Source organism: Pagrus major, chromosome 5 (genome assembly GCF_040436345.1).
Source record: "Pagrus major chromosome 5, Pma_NU_1.0".
NCBI classification, from domain to species: Eukaryota; Metazoa; Chordata; class Actinopteri; order Spariformes; family Sparidae; genus Pagrus; species Pagrus major.
In genome coordinates this window covers 37,086,301-37,107,763 of record NC_133219.1, presented here as the reverse complement: position 1 = coordinate 37,107,763, position 21,463 = coordinate 37,086,301, and the positions used below count along the sequence as shown (strand labels likewise).

Sequence of the window (21,463 nt, the reverse complement as noted above, 5' to 3'; positions counted from 1 at the left end):
TTTTCAAAACCCGCCGCCTACATTACCCACAATACAACTTAGCCACTGAGTGACATCATCGGAGGCAATTTATCAGATTACATGCAGCTTCCTCTGGAGCCATAAAAGGCTTTAACAAGTTTTTTCCTCACTAGTACTCTCTAAGACTTAGAGCAGTATGTGTTTTCATTGACTGTTTGTGGTTTGGTTTGTTTTTGTTGCATATTTATTATAAACAGGCCTATGTATTATATACTGTATGAATATGTTCTGCTTCTTTATGGATTTTCAATTTCTCTTTGCTTATTATTTTATTGTAGTTTTTGTCTTTATTGTCCAAACACACAGAGCGCCCATGAAAAAGAGAATAAATCCTCATATTTAGATTTAGATTTAGATTTATCGTCATCTTCCTCAGGTACAACGGTACTTTGTTTGGCTTCTCTCTGTTAACTAAATAATAATAAGAGCAGGACATGTAACAAGACAACTCGATTAAAGCTGATAAATAAAACAGATGAAATTGAAATGTAATCTGTTTGGGCCACGCTGTATAAATAAAGGTTGAATGAAAAAGAATCAGAATTGTGAAATAGAAGACAAACATGTCTGACTCATGTAAACATCTCAGTGACAGAGGGACTAAATAAGAAGCTTTGTTAAAGTCATCATCGGTGTGCCAAGAATCCCGTTGAGTACATCTTGAATTAATGATGATCTTAAATTAGAGACAGATTGGCTTTTGTCTAGACGAGACTGAGAGTGATTGCAGCCCTTTTAAAACACAAAAAACACCGGCTGACGAGGTCTTTTAGCTGCACGTCTGTCAACACGGCGGCCCTCAGCAGTGCAGTCTCTGGGTGTGGGCCGGCCCCTCTTCCCCTTCTTCTGCCGGTGAATTCTTGGCTGCCAAAACCTCCACTTTTGTTTTATTATCTGAGAGCGTATCCTGTTTTGGACATTACTATAGAGACCAAGAGAAACAAAAGAAAACGGGTCTGAGCTATTTCTCAGATGACTTCCCACACTCATGAGCTCTTCTGCCATCTTCTACTTATCTCAACTAGATTCTTGGAGCGAAGGAGAAACTGTGCAGCCCATGACGCTGGTATGCTAACAGTGTTGTGTAAGAGCAACAGGAAAAAAATTAGGACATTCCTTGTATTCACTTTAACTTGGATACAAGGTGAAAAGGTCACCTCTTACGTATCAGCTCAGCTCAGCATCAAACACTTTCTCCACCTGAATCCACACCAGCAAACAAAAAGATGGAGACGTTAAAGATAACTTCTGCGAGGTTTCTCAAGACAGCAAAAAAGCAAAGCTGCAAGGTCCCCTGATTGTGTTAGTCAAATGTGCTGTGACATCACATGGATGTAATATAAGGCTCCCATTGCTTGTGCATTTGAGGGAGGACTGAACACCACCAAACAACCAACAAAGAGCACTCTGTCGGTCCTGAGAGAGAGCGATCGACTCGGCTGCGACGTCTTACTGGTAAGTGTCAGCCTCAACGTATGAGGAGAGATCAATATTATATCCATCTCGTAGTGAGAGTAGGGAGCCATGATGAGCCAGGCCTGCGCCCAGCTGGTTGAATCAGAGATGATTTTAAAGGAAAAAAAGAGTGAATTGTCTATTTTCCAGATGCTGAAACTTGTGAGAAGTTGCTGGTTTTGTGGTTTTGAATTCCTGTACGTCTGAATATGTGGAGGCAGCAGAGCACATGGTCATCAAGTGACCAGCTTTGGGTATTCATGGAGGATAAGACAGGATAATGGAGCAGTTGTTATCAGGGATACACAGCCTCAGGGGAAGAGGTTCCCCACTCTGACTGAAAGTAGGTGGAGGATAATCAATGAACGCTAATCCACTCATTTAACCTGGTGATGTCCAGATGATCTAAAGCAAAGAGAAAAGAGCCCTGTAACTTATTTTCTTAAATCTCCTCACAAACTTCTGCTCAACTCGAATAACGACATCACCACCACCATTGTAGGGTCATAACATTTAGCTCTCTCAGCCATGTGTGTCTCGCCTGTCAGATGATAAGACAACAGCAGTCATATGTTGTCACACAGACGGGGGATGAGGCCGCAGACAGGAAACATACTCATGGTCCACATCATTGTTCATTGTGCTGCAACCATTTTCTCTGCTTACTGCTGCAGTTTAGAGGATGAAAACTCATTAAACAATTAGACAGTGTCATGGAAAAGTTTCGTCTCTGCAACATGATAATGTAGGTTTTGCAACAGCTGGTTATCAGTCCACCTCCTCCGACTGGTACAACTAATACTCCCTTTAGCCATTTATCAGGAGCAGCACCATGACAGTCAACATGGTTATTGTAAGAGCAGTCAACACCACAAGATAATGTTCCTCAGAGAGGCCTAATTAAATACAAAACATATCCAAAGTTAAGTTTATACGGTGCAGTGCAGAGTTTTTGAAACGCTATTATCATCTCTTCCACATATGCAACGTGAGTGAACACTAAAAGACTTAGGACTAATAATTCAATGAAGTCACATGAAACCAAATCGGCAAAAATATTCTGACAACAAGAAGAAGTATGAGACAACAAGCTGACTGAGAGAGTTGGAAAAATGGTTTCTGACAGACTGTCATAAGACTTTTTGAACCGTAAATACTTACAGAGTAGGATCAAACAATTAAACTCTGTGTTCTTGTTGTTCCCCTTTCTGCTATGACGCTGAATACCCCGAAGTATGATGTAATTTTTATTATTATATTACAGATTTTAAAGGTTAGAGGTTCTTTTAGTTGTCGTTTACAACAGCAGCAGAGTGCAAAACAAAAGTTTGAGCCTCTCTATGCAACATAAGGGCAGTGGTGGAAAGAGTACTGAAAACTCAACTATGAGTACAGTTACATTACTGAGATATTACTTGATTACAAGTAAAAGTATTTGTCTCAAATGCTTCTAGAGTTTTAGGGTACTTTTGAACTGCTTATGTTTAATGCATTATCAATAGCAGATTTTTATGTTTTTGTCCGTATGTCAGGTTTTAATTGGCCTGTTTGTGATCAGATAACCTTATTGGCTGCAAAAATGCAGATTAAAAAGTAGGAATACCCCCCAGAAATGGCTTGATTACAGTAATCTGAGTAGCTCTCATTAGTTACTTCCGCCCCTGCATTTTCCACAGAAACAAAAACAAAACAAACTGGATTTACTCATCCACACTGTTTATCTGCAGATGAGGCTTTTAATCTTAAATTCAAATCATCCATTCATCGTGACATGAGGTTTAAGTGGAATGTAATGCTGCAGTATCACGGCTGAGTCACTCCTCAGTCCAAAACAAGATTCAAATTTGCAAGTGAGATTGATGCAAAATCTTGTGACTGTAATTTGACTTAAAGTTGAGCAACTGTGGACATCGCAAGTGCATGAATAACCCAACAGAGGGTATACTATAGCAGCTAAAGTCATAAGATACTCCACTTCACCCCTTCCATGAAAACAGCTGCTGTGTGACTGTGAGCTGTCTGGAACATGCTACATGGTCTCTTCCCAACACTGAAACCTAATGTCTAGACTGTGATGTTAATCCCAGGTGTCTGCTCCTCTTCTGTTTAGCAGTTTCCACATTTCAGTGTATTGTTCAACCAGGAAATACGAATGTAGTGGCACAGATAGTCAAAAGAAACTACTTATGGGCTGGCATTCCTAATACTTGGCATGATTCTGGAGGTTCTTGGTGTCTTGTTGTGAGGTTAACATCATGACTTTCTCTACAGACAAGTATGGGACAGAACCAGGATAAACTTGAAGGGGGAGAACAGGCTCTCAGTGGAGGATTGGAGGAGGCGAGACCAAGCCCTGAGTCTGGAGGTGCAAGCAGTCATACAGGTGATGTCATGGAGGGAGGAAGCTCCGGTGAGGAGGAGGAGGCTGGTAACGCCAGGGAAAATTCGGGGGAGCCAGACGCTCATGAACTGGACGGGAGCCCCGGCCGGGAGCCAACAACACCTTCTAGCGAGAAGCATATAAATTTGTGCGGGAGTCCTTCTGCTGAAAGGGAGGTGAGACAGGGAGGGGCTGCAGGAAAGGAGGGAGGAGGAGAAGGAGGCAGGACGACTCGCCTGGTTCCACAGGAGACGGACGAGAAGCACAAGAGTAGTGCGAGGGGTGAGGAAAGAACCAGAGCGTACAAGCTGCACAATCAAGCAAAGAGACAGGAGAAGAGGACTGAACAGGAGTTTAACAAGATGGAGTATCAGGACGAGGGAACCGTCCCACGTGAGGATTGCCAGGATGAAAACTTCTCAGCTGGAGTCTCATATGAAAGGTATGGCCCTGCTGTGACCTCAGAGGATGCAAACTCACTTGGAAACACTGAAGAGGACCCTGTGATGGTGAAAATGAGAAGATGTGGAGCTCATGCTGGAAGTGAGTTTTTAATGCCAGATCAGAATGAAACCATCATGGCTGACGTTGCGGATGAAGATCTGAAGCCCTGTGCAGGAACAGTGGGCCGCTTGACTGAGAGGAAGGGACCGCCCTCGGCTCAACTCCAACATCCTTTGAAAAACAGTCTGCAGAAAGAGTCTCTATCAGACATGAGTGATACCATTCACAGCAGAGCTCCAAAAGAGAGAACAGAGAATAATACAAAGGAGGAAACGCTAACGTGTGAGGTGCAGCCAGGTCTGAATGAATACTCTTCGGCAAAACCAAAGGTCACTGACGCTGAGGATCAGAGGGAGTCGGTGAGGCCTTATCTACACATGCACATGAATGAAACAGACTCAAATTCAGCATCAAATCCAGCCTCACCCAGTGAACCCAGCTCTATTCTGGAGAAGCTGCTGAAGAGAAATAGAAAGGAGAAGACCCCAGAGATAGATGACAAGGATATCACGGATGCTACTGCAAAGAGGATCCTTGACACTGCCGCGACAGAGCTATCCACTGATAGAGTTGATCAGTCGGATGTGAATACACCTCGGTCAGCAAGTGACATGAAGGGGCTGAAAGAGAAACCACCTAAAGAAAAACCTGCAGCCACAGATCATCACATTAAAGGCCGGGGCCTGAAGCAGACACACTGTGCTGACACCTCAGATGATCTTTGCTCTCAGTCTGGAGTGAACAGAAATGCTACGTGTGAGCGCACAGTCACAAACTCACTTTACTCCACAGCTGATCGTCAGGGTTCAGAGAACATCCACTCGACAGATGCTCCAGTCAAGGAGGAGAAGCCAAATATAAGCCCCTATACAAACACGCCCTCAGACAGCTTACAATCAGTTGTTTCACATGAAAGTCCGTCATGTGATGTGAGTGGTGTGATCGCTGAGGAATCTGCACCTTCCTCACTGTCTGATGCCAAGTCTCCACCCACAAAAAGTAATGCAGCAGAGAAGACAGGCTCGACTACTGTAGGACCACAAGTAAAGATTGACAGCGAGAGCAAAGCTGATCTGCTGTTATCTGGCTCTGCATGCTCATTTGATCAATCAGTGAGAAGGAAGAAGGTGAAGGACTCCACTGAGGAGGACGCTGGCACAGAGAGCCACCAGGTCACAGCAGGCATGAAGCAGGATCCTCACATGACACTTAACACTAAAAATGTGGCATCAGATGAACCTTATAAGAAACCTGTCAAAGAGAGCGATGACAGTGTCACAATGAGAGATAAATCCCAAAGCACTCCCAAACCTCGGCCTGTCTCAGAGCTCATAAAGGAAACCATCCAGCTGCATGAAAAGCTGCAGCACCAGGACCGCCCAAAGTCAGTCGAAGTCAAGCCTGATGAGCTGGGCCAGTCTGTGAAGGTGGCACAGATGAAGGCGGCTTTTGACGCAGCTCAGAAATCCCCGGACAGGGCAGTCGAGAGGAAGCCATCCATGAGAAAAGGTAGGATTTACTGCAATGTATGCACTATATAAATAGCAGGATAGCAGGTAAATTAATCAGTGAGTCACATGTGTTATTATAAAAGACCGTTGACCAATGAAGTCTGCTTTCCTGGTCAATGAACCATCAGAATTTGGGTTGCCAGATTCACCACAAACACTTGCATCAACCCTCATCTAGAAGACTGAAGGAGGGTGAAGAAAAAAATAGACTGACTGATGTAAGACAGCTGTTTTCTTCTGTCAAGTCTGCATCTCTCTGGATTTGTGAAATAACGCCATCTTGTGGCGCTGTAATACACTAGTGGTACATTGTGTTCTTGAAATTAATTTTTTAATATCATAAAATGATGCCTAGAACAGAAATATTGTACATGCATGTTCTGGTGGTTCACTGCCTGCCCCACACACTCTTTATTGTAGTTTTTATTCATGGATATTAGAAGCATCCTGCATTAAAAAAATCAAAGTGGATGAGGGAAAATACTTTCTAACATAAAACCATTAAGCAATACACACCTGTGTTCATATCTTTATGCTCAGTCTCCATAAATATACCCATATGATTCACAATTGCACACATAAACACACACTCTACCTACTCTAACGCTCATTATTATTGCCTCACCTGAATTTCTTCTTAATATTATGGGGTCTCCTTGCTTTGTGCAATGAGTAAACAGGATGCACATGTCTGCACTTCTAAAAATGAACCACACAAATCCTATTAAATCATAAATAAATTGTATAATTTGTGTAAATATATTGATGATATTATTATAATATAATAAGGAAATACTGATAAATAGATGATACATGTATAAAAGGTGATTAAAATGCCATAAACTCACCAGGAAGACACAATTAATGGTGATTTTTCTCTAACTGGGAAACTGAAGGAAAAGGGGGCGTGAGCTCTGTTCCCCTGTAATCCAAACTGTCGCTCTTATTGGCTGCGGGAGCCGTCCGTCAAAGCCCACCGATCCAATCGCGGCTCGCCAAGCCAAACGAGGGGGCGGGACTAGCGTCAGAGTGGGGAAAGAGCACACAGCGCGAGCGGTGTCAGCTCAGCAGCGGCTCCGGCAGAGGGAGGAATCAAGAGGGATACGCGTTGGGCTGTGTTATATCACTCGGCTTTCGGGAATACTTTCATTTTCCTCTCAGAAGGTAGGTTAAAGACTTAGCGGAGCTTTAAATGAAACCATGTTTGGCGGGTTTTTTGTGTCTTAAACGGCTCGTAATGTGTCCTTCAGACAGGAAAGTGCCTGCGCTAGCTAAAATGAATCGGGATAGTCTGAATGTGAACTAGTGTCTTTTTTTTTTTTAAGCTAGCATTAGCTTTCAACGGCGGTTAACTGACACTGCCCCCCCAAAAAAAAAAGTTTTAACCGATAACCAGAGAAAAATGCTGTCTGAGAGAAAGGTTTCTGCTCCTTTTTGGTCGTCGGGGTGGATAATTCACGACATGAAAATGTGCTGTTGGACGTTTATTGAGCGGGGTGGGGTAGCTAACCATGGTGCGGCAGGAAAACTTATCTCCGATAGATCCACATACACGGAGGTACAAGGCAGCACAAACCGCGCCCTGGCCCCTGGCGTCCTGATTGCTAATATAGACTCCTCCAAAAAAACCTCAACAATAGGCTCCAAACATTCAAATATCCGAGAGTTAACTCTTTCATTTACAGAGACGTCTTTTTGTAAAAAAAAATCCTCCCCTTTGATTAAAAAATCCAATATCTGCAATATGCATCCAGATGCCAGGTTTAGATTTGACCCACTAACACACTGCTAGGGAAGATAATCATAAATATTGAAGCTGCATCCATGCTAGCTCAAAATTAATAACCACTGTGTCCCTGCCACCAGCTCTGCTTGTTTGGCCATAACACGTGGAGAAGCGTCGGTATGAAATTATGCAGACTTTCTCTGGTAGTTGGTTAGTAGCTGCACCTGAGTGTATTGCTGAGGCTATCAGTATTATGCTGGCAGCTGTTTTTAATTATTCTCCTTTTTAAAAGCTAAACAAAGGGTTTGGTTTAAGTATGTTCAAGTCAGATTAAGATGGGGGATACATTATATTTATTGCCTGATCCGTGTGATCTACCTTTTTAAAAATGTTATTAAAGTTTCCATATATGTTGTAATATGTTGTGATTTTGTTTTAATTATTAACTGATCTGCCCATTATTTTTTTTGATTCAGTCAAAATCCAGGACATATTCAATTGTTAATGGCACAAAACGGAGATAAGCAGCAAATTGACATTTGAGTTGCTGGAACCAGAGAGTATTTGGCACTTATGGTTGATTTTATTTATTTATTTATTTATTTTTTTAAATGGCTGAAACAATCAATTCATTCATTTTCTGTCCCTCGTCGAATCAATACATTAATTGATTAATTGTTTCAGCCATCATCAAACATGAGTAAGCCTCACCCTTAAATTTTGACTTGCTTCTCTGCCTTGGAGCAGCGAGTAATGTGACTCTCAAATACCATTACCGTTCTAGGAAAGCAGTATACTTAAAATTGATCCCAAAGTGAGCATTCCCATCCTCCCCGGTCGAAGCTGCTGGGTGTTGACCCAAGTAGTCCTTTCTGTGACCTCTCTGTTTGTAAACCAGCACCAGCTCATTTGCTTGCTCAATGCGATAGAGCAGTTTGATTTGTAATGGCAGTGGTTAGTGTGCCAAAAGGGCAGCATATGATTTGCATATATTTTGCCCTGTCTTGAACTAGGGTTACCCAGCTTCCTTGTGTAATCAGCTTGCAGGAATTTCCCTCGCCAAGACCCGCAGTTGTGGGATGCAGAGCAGGTGAAGGCTTCGACCCCGGGGTCAACAGTCAGCCGCACTACAGCTGTGTTTGGGCTTGTTAACCATTCCAGACGCATCAACCGCTGCTGGATGCGCTGCAGTACAAGGTCTTTAGAAGTGCGTAGTCTGCCTTCCTATGGCTAGGCTGAGAGAGGAAGTGGGTCAGGAAGCAGAGGGAAACTAAGCATGAGATGTGAGGGGAGTGTTGGCTCCTATCAACTGCAGCAAGGCGTGTTTGTGTGCGCTGTGGTGAAGTCTTGAGGGCATTTTTTTTTTTTTTTTTTACATTTTGAGGTGGTTTTGGGATGATCTTTTAAGATTTATATCCATTACATTTATTTCATCAGTGTTGATAGAGGTCTAGCTAAGTCCAGCTGTTCCCTGCTGGCCATCTCAAGTCACTGTTCATTATTGTGCTGAAATTGTTAAGAAGTTTCAGGCTTTGGATTCGTTTCGTGGACTAAGGAATGTGTACATTAGATAGAAAGTAGCTTGATATATTTCCTGTTGCAGTCTTTTCCCATATCAGTCTGCTGGAATAATCAGCATTCTGTAAAAGAAGCTAAATATTCGGGCATGTTTGGCCTCAGCAGCATCTCAGTTGGACTCAGAGGTTGCATTCTTTTAACATGTCTGACATACCTCAGTTTGTGTCCAGTCCTGTCTGTGCAGATGCTATCTCAGCCTACACTTAGTGCCAGAAACTCTCAGATTGACTTGCCACACCTTAAAAAAAATTCTGATTTCTGATTGATTTGATTTGAAGAACTGAATTTTTTTTTTTTCCTGACAAGATGTCAGGGAGTTTTTTCTGAGGACAGGTGGGAGGGAAAATCTCATTAACCAATCACCCTGCTTAGCATACTAGTGTGTTTGTTTGTTTTGACCAGCCAGGAGATGAAGAGGATCACATGCCTAAATCCGTGCCGCTAATTGTTTACACAGTAGAAAACAGACACACGGTTATTTGACATTGGGTGTTCGTTGTTTGATAAACCACAATTAAGCAGAGCTGTGGCGTTTCAGGTTTTGTGGTCCAGTCTGGAGTACGAGGTTAACCCGGTTTGATGTTATGCCCACTGACTGAACGGACATTTGTCAGGTGCAGGTGGAGGGAGCTAGCAGCATGTGGCTCGGTCCACAAATGAGAGCTCTTATCAGAAGCAAGTTGGTACAGGTTCACATGCTGCAATACTTTTGTATGAAACCAAGCATTGATCCACTCTCATTTGCCCTCAAAGTTAATTTATTATGCTCTTAATTCAAGCTCAACCCTTCCTGTATCCATTTTGATTCAAAAGCACTCTCGGGTTTCAACAGACAGAATCTCTTCATTTCCTAACAAGGCTTTTATTGTGACTTGCAAGGTTCTCAAACACACTTGACATGGAGCTACTGACATCTATTCTTAAATTGCACGAGACCAAAGAAAAGTTTGGAAGAAGAAAATTTGACTTGAATGAATGTTGTGAGGAATAAAAACACAATGTGTCACAGTTGTCCTGATGTATTGCCAGGGCACACATGGGTTTTCGGGAGGGGCTGAGGTGGTACTCTGAGTGTTAACATCTCTATGTCCGGTCCGTTATTTGACTTAATATCAAACCGGTTTAGAAATGATTACAATGGCTCAACCCTGCAATAGAGTATGTTAGATGCTGTATATACCTCTGAATACTTGTTTGTCAGAGCTTGTTAGATGTCTGGGAGTGTGTTTGTCATTTAAGGTAAACTATATAATTCCCTTTCTCGTGTATCTGTTTTACAGGGTTTTTAGAAATGTTTTTTGTTTTGCTTGGAGTCTCAATCAAAGATGATGTCACCTCCTCTTCTGGCTTTGTAATGCTTGTAGCTTAGCAATTCCAGTAGACACACACAGACCAATACTATTTCTTCCACTGGCCTTTCCCACCACAGCTGACAACATCTGTTGAAATGGAGCAGTGGTTTGTGCATTGCTCATTGGGGGAGGGGGAAGAACCTGATCAGGAAGAGGAAGGGACGTGCTTTGTACTCTCGGGCTGTAATATTTAGGAGTGGACTTGAAATAAATTGAGCAATAGGCAGGGTTTGTCGTGTGGTTCTGTTGTGTTGATCACCTGTTAGGAAAGGTGCAATTGTTAAATGTTCAGTTTGTGTTGCTGTAGATAGAAAAGTAACCCTACACACAAACACTCATAAGAAGTAGAGCTTTTTCTGTTTTGACTAATTTTATGGGATTTTAGAGTGGTATCTTTTAAATCTCAACTTTAAGTAGGATAAGAAGTTTAGAGGTTAGTCTTTTAAGTCTCACCCGTAGAAAGTGATTGAGCGTTGGGCAGTTGAGAGTACAGTAAAAGGCATGGTCAGCATCACACTAAACATATCCATTAGTTTAACATTTAACGTTTAACACAAAACAAACATTTTCTGGCACATTTATGTTTCCTGTGTCTAATCCAAGAAGTCTGTTTTTCCTGTTTTGGAATGAGGAAGTAAGAAAACCTGTATCATCTTTAATGTCTGGTGTTGAAATCTGTACCCAGTCTTTAAATGTCTGACACACAACATGCTACTGATGCATGTATATAACTTGAACCTGGTTTTATGTTGATTTGAGCTCGTATTTGGTTCTGTCTACTGTAGTATCACCTAGAAATGAGTTGGACTTGAAGCCACATTTCTCTTGTGTCTGCAAATCACATTTCCTCTTCAAAGTGTAAAAGAATACAATAGCATTCCTTGAAACACTGATGCGTAATGTGCTCCAGTAGTATTTATACCGAGCAGAGCAAAGACCGCATGGTCACTTGGGGTAGGAGAGGGGTGAAAAAACATCACCTTATCTCATTGTTGCAAAAAAGCACTGGAATGTAGCTGGAATCTGATTACAATGGTGGTCCGTGGCCTTGGTTACAGGAAGGGGATTTAGGTGGCGTCTCATGCGGTCTTGGTGACAAAAGGCAAAAGGCATCCAGTGTATGGGGAGCACTGAGGCGACATCACTGGTGTGTGTGTACTGGCGGCGAGGGGTGGCATGGCTAGCAAAGTGTGGGAAAGAAAAGTCCGTGTCCATTAAATCTCTTAACTTACAATATGAAACTTTCTGATGAATATAAAATATCATCGATACATATTCATCAAAAGCTCCCCTGTGTGTTTTAGGACTACTATCATACCATTTGTTGGAGCTATGACCTGGACTGTGGCTCCAAAGATGACGCTAGCAGCCACATTGTAGGGAAGTCGGCAATAACAACAATGATGAAATGCACCAACAAACAAAGGAATTGCAAAAGTAAACATTAAGCAGATAAGACCTTTTGAGAAACGTTGTCGGGCCCTGTTTTATTTGCTGATTGCATGTATCCGCAGAGGACTTTATGCGTGCCAGTGACCTCAACTGTAGACTGCACGGCATTTTCAAGATAAATGGCTGAAGTTGAGACAAATGCTGGGTTGTGATGAACACAGGCCCGACTTCAGCCTTGTTGTTAAAAGATGCATATTGTGGTTCAAAGTATTATTGCACATGCAGCAGAAACTAACTTTGTGCATTTACCTTGTGTTGATATAGTTTGGTGGGTAGTAATCAATCAATCAGATACCATTTTTACACCAAAATTAACGTGAACATGCAGGTTTTTTTTTGATTGACTCCTTTCCCAGTGCCAGAAGATGAGTTTGCCTTTCTGTTCTTCAAGAATGTATCTTTTTTTGTTAACTTAGATTCTGGTTGGACAAGTTGTTGGCTCTGGCTGCACCTTTAGTCTATAGAGGGACTAGAGGGTTTTTTTTTATTGCCTTGTCGAGTTCAACCTGTTGTGAGGGACTGGTCTGTTTTCTGTCAACATTGCAGTCGACACCCCTTTACAACCTCCGGAAGAATCATTTCAGAAATATTTATAATAGCCACGTTTTGATTATAAAAGCTAATGGAATAATAATGGCGATATTTTCGTGCATGTATAGTAATTTCCTGTTAAAACAACTGTTGTGGAGATGATTCAGGCTTTGTCATAATTCCGCTCTAATTCTGCTGCCCCTCCCTCTCCCACATCAGCTCATCCCGATTTGTGGCTGGGATTTTCATGTTATGTCACATCTCACTCACCAGGCGCACTATGAAACACTGAGCCTCAAGGACAGTCTTGCACCCCAGCAACAAGGCGGTGAAAAGATATAAATAAGCCATTATCTTTGGGTATCACAGAGCAGTAATAGGCAGTGATTTTTAATCCTAGTTAGGCTGGTTATCTGTCGTAGCAGGTATCCTATTGTCCAAGCATTGTTGGTAAGCAGTTCAGTAAATCTGATCTTTGTACAGACATTTCTCTCAGAGCTGAAGCCCAAGTATTTGTCTTGTGTAAACAACTGTTTCTTTCCTACTGCTGTCTTTATTTCAGGGTGGGGCAATAGCATGTTATAATTTTTTTGTCAATTGCCCTGTCAAGAAACCAGTTGGAGTACATAGCAGTTGTCAGAAATGAGGTGGTCCCATGTTTTATTAGGAATATGTGAACATGATGAATGTGGTAGGGATAGGCAGCCTTAAATGTTTCCTGTCACATAGGACGTTCATGCACATGCTCGAAAATCTAAACACTCGCTTTCCAATAGGTGGAGGTCTCAGTTGAAGGGACCCCTGATGAGTCAGTAGGGCCGAGCAAGAGGAGAATTAAGATTATCCTGGATGATGGGTACCGGCAAGTGCTTCACTGATCCTAGTTCTCAGCTACTGAAATGCAGCTGGGATCAAACGACAGAAAAGGTGCTTTTTCTTCCCGTAATGCTCAATGAAAGACCAAACATGAGCCCTCACCAGCTTTCAGCTCTCTTTTTTTATTACTTGTTTCCTCTCTAGCTGTTTTGCAGTCTTATGTCAGAGCAAAACAATTTCCCCTTGGTTTAATGGAAGGCAGCAGTTGATGAGACGAGAAGGGAAACCCTTCATGGCCTAACACAGCGAGCTTGACGGCGAGCATGGAGAGCCTAAATTCTTACTTTATCGCCTTCCTTTTAACCATCAATTGTGCTTGTAATTTTCACAGAAGTATTTCACTACTGGAAAGAAAGTTTTGCATTAACTGGAGGGCTTTTGCCATCAAAACAGTGGGGGGCTCTGGGTGCAGTCTGAATGGAGAGATGTTTGCCATTGTGCATTTACATATACTGCTGATTGAAAATCTGTGATGTTTCCCTTTTAAGATATGGTCAGAGTAAGCAATGATAGTGTAGCATTCAATTTGCCATGGGTCCCACATTTCCTCCACAGTATTGTCAGATGTAAATGGACTGAGGAATGCAGAGATGGGTGCTTAAAAAGTGTGTCACACTGGTCCCATTTCCTGTTGGTCATTTCCTCAGGCTGTGGGGTCCTCCTTCTGTCTCTGCACATCAGGGTCAGCTCTGCTGGCTCAGGAGGCAATAAGGTATATAGCTCTGCTTTCATCTGATTTGCCCAAAAGATACTCAGATCTCTTTGCTTGAATTAGGGCTGGATCAGTGAACCGTAAATCTCAGGAGAGTGTCACTGAGTAGCATGACATTCCCCCAAGGTGTGTCTCCGTCTCTCTCTGGTGTATGTCTGAGGCTGTCAGACTGGTGCCAACCTATGACTGCCTCCGCACAGCCCCTGCTGACATTGATTCATACAAATGTCAGCCATGATTATTATGACGTTATTGTTTTGGAAAGGGCATGGGTCATAAACTGAATAATAAGTACTTGATATACAGGCTTCAGTGTTGACTCTTTTAGCTCCTAGTTATTTGGAGGTCTCTCTGTCTTTTTTTGAAGATACAAATTTCAGTCAATGATTCAGTTTTAATTTTAGTTTATTCAGTACTGTCGCTCCACTGTATGACACAAATTGGTGCTTGTCAGTGGGTCCATCGTACATCCAAGGTTTGGTAATTTTACGCATTACTGGCAACTAAAATACTACTAGAAATTGTTGCCCGACCACCATAAGGAGGACACACAAACCTTCATTTTCTGTTGTCCCTGGTGTTTTTGTAGGCTACAGCTACTTGTTTCAGCTCATCGGGTGCAGTTGTGGCATAATAGCGTTCTTACATAAGAGTCCCACTAGATAAGGTAGCTTTTGGTTTGGCATTTGACCATGGCGGGAATGGTATCTATCTCTCCCAGTGAAGTAGGGGAGATTTGTTTGAAACTTAGAGGAAATTCTCCCTTAGAGGCTCAACACAAGTCCTGTCATGTTGTAGCTCTAAAGTCTGAGGTGGTTGAGTCCTCCTGAGTGTTAAAAGGATTCCAGGTTTTTACTGAGCCTGAAGTGAACAGCATTTCAGCTTGAGTCTGATTTTGACTTGAGCTGTACAGTAATTGGATTATGTGACATAAATGTAGCAATTGACATGAAAAATTTGCCAGTTTTATAAAAATAAATGATTGGCCTGCAAAAAATAAACCTTATGTTTTTCTTTTCCGTTTTCCTACATGTATTAGTGGGAATGGTTGCTAAATTTAATCCATAGTGAGCATCCAGTGACTAAGACATGATGATTACTTCCTTAAAAGGTTTGTCAGGGAACACCTCAATCATGTAACAAGGCTTACTCACCAAGACCCAGTGTTGTAAAGTTAGCTGCAACCCCACCCATGCAATGTGTGCACTGATATAGCTCAACCCTTGCTCCATAAAGGTTTAATATCCAGTGTCTGCAATCTAGTTTATCCCAGATGACTTTTATATACAGATGCTCAGACAACAATGACTCAAGCTGGTAAACACTGGACATTAGTCGTGTTAAGTTTTGCTGAGAATGCACAGGATCGACCCCAACTCTGACGTATGATATTGAACATTTCCTGCAGTTTGTAGAGCTAAAGGACGGTGTGAGTGGGGATCTTTGTGCAGGCCCAGACTGAACCCAAGAATGCAGTGATTGTTTTGTCTAGGCTTGTCACACTATTGTGGTGATGAAACGGCACATCTTATAAAGCTCTCTTGCGTAAAACAATGTACTAGTCTGCTGCAAATTAACAGAGAAATGAGCAACAGGGTAGTTTCACTGTGCCATCTGTATTAAGAATGGGAAAGACTCAATAAACACAGCTTAGGGGTGTCATCAATAGAAATTCCCCTGTAGACGATTGTATCAGCCTTAACCCAACATCATCATCATGAAACTGTACTGCACCTGTCTTAATGTGTTGCCCCTTTTTGCCACCACGTAAAGACTTGGTGGCAGTTTGGAAAACAGCACATTTCCCCTCAATAGTCAGTTTACATTTCAGGTGAGAAATAGGCCGTGCGGTCACGCTTCATTTTAGATTTACAACGCCTTGTTATTCGTCTCAGGGTTCAGTAGTTTAGAAGCAGCGTGGCAGTTCTCAGAAAATACTCCAGATACAGCTCTGCTTGTTCTCATTATCATCTAAACCTCCTTCCTTAGTTTGCTGATTGGTCTGGCCTCCAGCTGCTCAGCACACTCTATTGTCAGTGGATGTTTTCCAGACTAAAATCTCATAGAGAAACCTGAGCTAATTAAATTTTGTCTGATTTTGCAAGGTAAAGAGTAATCCAAATGTGGGGATATACTTGAGTTTAACAGTTGTTGGCATTGTTTGACATTTTGACATTTATAAATAACCTTTTAAGACATTAGGTTGTATTTTACTATTGTATTGTGTTTCTTTCCTGGGTTGGTATTTCCCTGATGTTGCTAAGCAGCACGTCTGTGTTACTAAACATGTCTTGGAGACGAATTGCAGCCAACCAAACACCCATGCATTTGCCAGTGGCATAAAGTGAATTTTTTGCTCTACTTTTCCTTTTTCTCTTACCTTTGACTAGGACTGACCTGAACGCTTTGAAGCTTCTGCCCTTGCCATGGCAATCGAAGTACAAATCTGTATTGGAATGCTTTGTTTCGTTGGCTGAACAAAAAGAGGCAAAACACTGATAAAGAGCAAGAAGTAGAGCTCCTCTAGTTTGATTAGTCTCTGCTCGCTCCTCTAGATGCTGGCTGATGCCTTCCCCCCTGAGTTGTCAGAAGCACATTTTCACATCTTAGCCCAAATTCATTATTGCTGCAACATACAAAAAGTGATCATAATAGATAACCTAGCTTTCCTCTGCCCATTAAATTGCTGATGAGCCAGAAATTGCCTCATAAGTCAGTGATTGCTATTTCCCTCTAGGAAAGAGTATTCACTCCAGCCAAGAGAGCATATGTTCCATTAGACAACCACTGGGGACCGGCTCTAATTGACAGGCTAACTGTTGGCCCTTGCAAGTGGTCAAACACTCGAGGATCATTCATTTTTAGGGATGCACAATATATATCGGTCTGATAATGGAAAATTCACGTTACCGGCAGATAATTAAATTGTTGCGAATATATTGATAATACAAAGCCAAATTGTGCAGCAACAAGTGCAGCATTTACGCACAGTATGTGGTGGTATGCAAGAAGAACAACAGTGCTGTTGTCGCGTTCATGAAGTAGAGCTGCTGCACCTGTGTAGAGTCACGTAATGTAGACACGAGCCACACATGTCTTCCCTGGAGTGGGTGTTGTTTTTCAAGTTCAGAAGAAGACAACACAATTGTAACTTGCAATACGTGTTCTGCAAGTGTTAGGAGAGGAGGGGGAAAAGTCCCACTTTAACACAATAAATCTTATTAGAGCTACGAATAATAAATAATCCATCTTTGCCTGCTACATCTTAGCCTTTTTACCCTCAGGGGAGATTAAACTACAGGTTATGAACTTGGTTTTAAAATACAAAAATTTGAAATTATTAGCAGGTATCGGTCGTGAGAAACAGGTAATTATTGGTTATCGTATCAGCTGAAAAAATCCATATCATGCATCCCTATTCAATTCAAGATGAATGCCAAAATCAACTTTGTTGCATGAAATATTTTTCTCCAATATTTTAAAGGCTTTTTATCACATATTTGCTTAACTGAATCAAAAAAAGAGAGTTCATGGAACAAATGCATCTCGGCTTCATTGCTTGATAACCTTTGGAAAGTAAATTTCCACCACCACCTGAGGGCAGAAGCACCATCATGTCCAACTTGTCTAATGCTTATGGTACACACAGTTGCTCTTTCACAGAGATAGACAGGTGGCTGATTTAGGTGTCTTTTCACATGTAGCTTCTATTCCAACAGATTATATGACAAATCTATAGCTCTAAAGGCAAACAAACTGCACTCCTCATGACAAAGTTGTCCTTGTTGAGTGTTGCCCCAGAATACCGTCACATTACTGTGAGGAAGAATGACTCTTCTTTTCCCATTTTTTTTTTTTAACATATTTGAAAAGTAATTGTAACTGATTATGTAAGGATTTCTCAGCAGTGACAATAGACTGATTCTTGCCTGCCGATGACATTAGAGAACTATCTCCATCTGTGTCAGAGTATCCATTTATTGCCTTCAAAGTGAATGTAGTGTGCTTTTTTTAAAACTATAATGTATCTTCCAGGATTTCTGGATGCCAGTCAGTTGCTCTTGGTCTGACTCAGCCTTTCCCGGAGTAATCAAATTTAGTTTCCTAGACAAATGCACGTCTGCTCCAGATAAATTTAGAGGAGGATTTAAAGAAGCTTATGTAACTCAAGTGAAAACTGGAAAATCCTCCATTTAAGGAAGATTAACACTCAAGTGTCATTAACTGTTTAATTTGAACGAACTTGTCTCCCAGCCCACTGTCCGTGTTCGGTGACATCAAAATGAAGCAATGGTAATGACGGACATGTTTCACAGACAAGCTGGGCTGTTAGGACACTCCCACATCCATACAGGAAGAACTTCCTGCTTGTGTTGTGATCCTTGTCCTGTTGGAAAACATGCCATACAAGCGTTTCTCGCTCACGCTCTGTCTTTTACACACACACGCACACACAGTGGAAAACCACCTCCAAAACATTTCCCACATCCTGTGCTGTGATTTTATCATGTTGGTGATTCAGGCTGGGAAACTGTTACCATGTGCTGTGTCAAACAATTAAAAAAAGATTTGAGGAGCTTCACAAAAACAAGACTACTTAAGAGCTTTTGTCTTTCTTTAGGTTGCAGGTCAGACTGGCCCTGTTTCTGGTGATTTATCTGAAACTGGCCAGCTTTCCGTTATCTTTGGAAGTGGTCTGTTGTTGTAAGCACAGCACTTGGACTTGTAGCTTTTGAATGAGCTAGTTTTCCAAAGTTCTCTTGTCCGCCAGCAGATTCTTGTCTGGTGAAGATTTAAGCTGAACCAGCTACAAAGTCTGTTTTTGTTTGGGTTGGGTATGTCCTACTTTTCTTTGGATGTGGCTCTTAAAGTGTGCCACACAGCGTGCCACAAGCATCTTAGTATTTCAGATGTTTAATATTTGGCACAGCTGAGGATGAAAAGAAACAACTAGACAGGGCAAAGAGTTTGAAGTCATGAATTATCATCAAACATGTATGTTTTGTTTTATTATTCATATGTTGTGTCTTTGTGAAATCAGAAACTTAAAACCCCTTTTAAATATTGCACTCGTTAGTAATGAGCGAATTTGTGTCACTATTCTTGGATATTAATACCCTGATGGAGGTGCTCACCAGAAATTATATTGTCACACTCTATTAGAAATATCGCTAATGAACAACTGTGCTGTATGACTGCTTGTAATTTATTATTGAGGGAAATCTTAAGTGCTTGCACTATGATCGCATGGTGAGGGGAACCCACATTGAGAAGAGCAGATAAAAGTGAGTGTTTTTAAGGGCACTGACTTGTTTTTGCCTTGAATGTCACCCAACAGAATAACTAAGGGAAAGAAAATGTAAAAGGGTCTGTGTCAGAAAAGCTGTTAGGCCAGCAGGCGGTGGGTCGTAGGAGGGGCTAGTTACCTTCATTTCAACACTATGTCTGTGAATGAATCGCTAACTAACATTTGTTAAATCTTCCTCTCTTCTCTTTGCACAGATATGAAACGACTTGTTGTACGGTGTAGCAAATTCCGTCACGTCTTTGGCCAGCCGGTGAAGAATGACCAATGCTACGATGATATCCGGGTGTCAAGGGTCACATGGGACAGCGCCCTCTGTACAGTCAACCCCAAGTTTGTTGCCATAATCGTTGAAGCCAGTGGTGGTGGAGCTTTCCTCGTTCTCCCTCTTCATAAGGTACGTTTATGGTGTACGATGGAGTAGTTAAAGCCACATCAGAGCCGCTGTGTTTGCATTCACTGCTTCTGTATGCTACATCAGTAGAGCACACTGAGTGTCAATGCACTGGTTAACAGGCCAGGCCAGTTGCCTTAAATGTTTTGATGGAAAACCAGTTTGAAGAGGATATGTGTCGTCCTTGTTGTAAGAAAATATGAGGCATTGAAATGGTGTTAATTTAACGTTTTAAAGCCATTGTGTGTCTTTGTGAGTGTGGTTATGCATGTGATGCTTTTGTTACAGATGATTGAAGAGGATCACATTACGTCTGAAGATTTGTAGATGGGGGTGGGAGAGAGGGAGATCTTGATATTAGAAAGAGAAGAAAAGCCTTGTTCACTGAGGGATCATATTCCTACAGACATAAATGCAAACATAAGCACTTCAAGGGTCGGGAGAGTTGAACTAAAAATCTTGAATCCTCCTTCTATTTTAGTATCAGCTTTTTTCCCATGTTACGTGTAGAGTAAATAATCATTTGCATTGAAGACTTGACCTCTTACAAGCACTACTGCTGACTCCTCATGTCAGTGTACATTGCGATTAATGTTTACCAGCGGGCTGTTTCACACACCCTCATGTCTACAACAGAAACTACTCAAAGCCCTGCAGCGAACAGTCTTCTGATCCTTGCCTCCATATAAGGAATCACTCCACTCCAACTAGAATTACTTCTGGGTTGGGCAATACAGCATTTGAAGTATTGAGTATTTAGCTGTAAACAAGTTAGCTCGGTGAATACGTCCCTCTCTTTGAACCCTGATGTCATAATTGGACTAATTAAAGTGCAATAGATGTCAGACCGTATTCAGCAGGGGGCTCTGGCATGTACCCCAGAGAGCCCTTGGGTACCATTATGGTTGATAGTGGTGCATTGCAGGCTGCTGGTGTTTCTGTTTGGCAGCTCCACGCAATGGCCAAGTGGCAGGTCCTGACACTGTGAGTGACATAAGTACTGCAATACTGTTGACAGATCTAACCTGGGCCTGTAATTAGTGTACACCAGTACACTGCCATGTCATCTGAGATGGCTCTGGCATAGAGGACCGGATCCTCAGGCCTGTCATCACACAGCTTACACCTCTCAGCACCTCATTCACTACAGGGCTTGTATTGGAGGTGGGCTGCGAGCTCGACCGGTTTCACAAGCGTCCTGCCCTCCTCTCTGTGTCTCTGTTTTGAATGAGCTGCCCTCTGCATGCCGTGTCCCAGTACTGTAATAGTGTGTCTACTGAACAAAGTCTACTTTCACTACTGCACTCAAAAGGTTGAGACTGAGGTCTTTATGTGCAGAGCAAACCTCGGGCAATTTCCTCAAGTGAGAGATTAAAAAAAAAAAAGCTCTGTTGATTTTTAGATCTTCCCACATATGAGCTGACCGGGCCTGACACAGACTAATCCTTCAGATATAGTGTTTTCCCCATTTCAACAGGCCATGCATTGAGACACAAGCTGAAAGGGGAATACCATGTTCTTTAAGAATTATAGTATATTGTGTATGCATGTTATACTAAGGACAGCGTGACCCGTATGGCTTGCAACCAAACCGGTTTTTACAGCTTCACATAAAAAGAGAGTCAGTTGATGGGACAATCTCAAATTTTTGGGCACTCCCTTTTTT

The 21,463-nt window shown here is 41.9% G+C and overlaps 1 protein-coding gene across 1 annotated transcript in view; it reads left to right on the top strand.

Annotated features, from left to right (window-relative positions):
- Positions 1-6,938: 6,938 nt before the first annotated feature.
- The window catches only part of coro1ca (coronin, actin binding protein, 1Ca), a 32,402-nt gene continuing 17,877 nt past the window's right edge, over positions 6,939-21,463 (top strand). The window contains exons 1-2 of the mRNA XM_073465988.1: positions 6,939-7,035; positions 19,601-19,800. Of these exons, the coding sequence (XP_073322089.1) occupies positions 19,603-19,800 (198 nt within the window). The 5' untranslated portion in view covers positions 6,939-7,035; positions 19,601-19,602. The remainder of the gene's footprint in view (positions 7,036-19,600; positions 19,801-21,463) is intronic.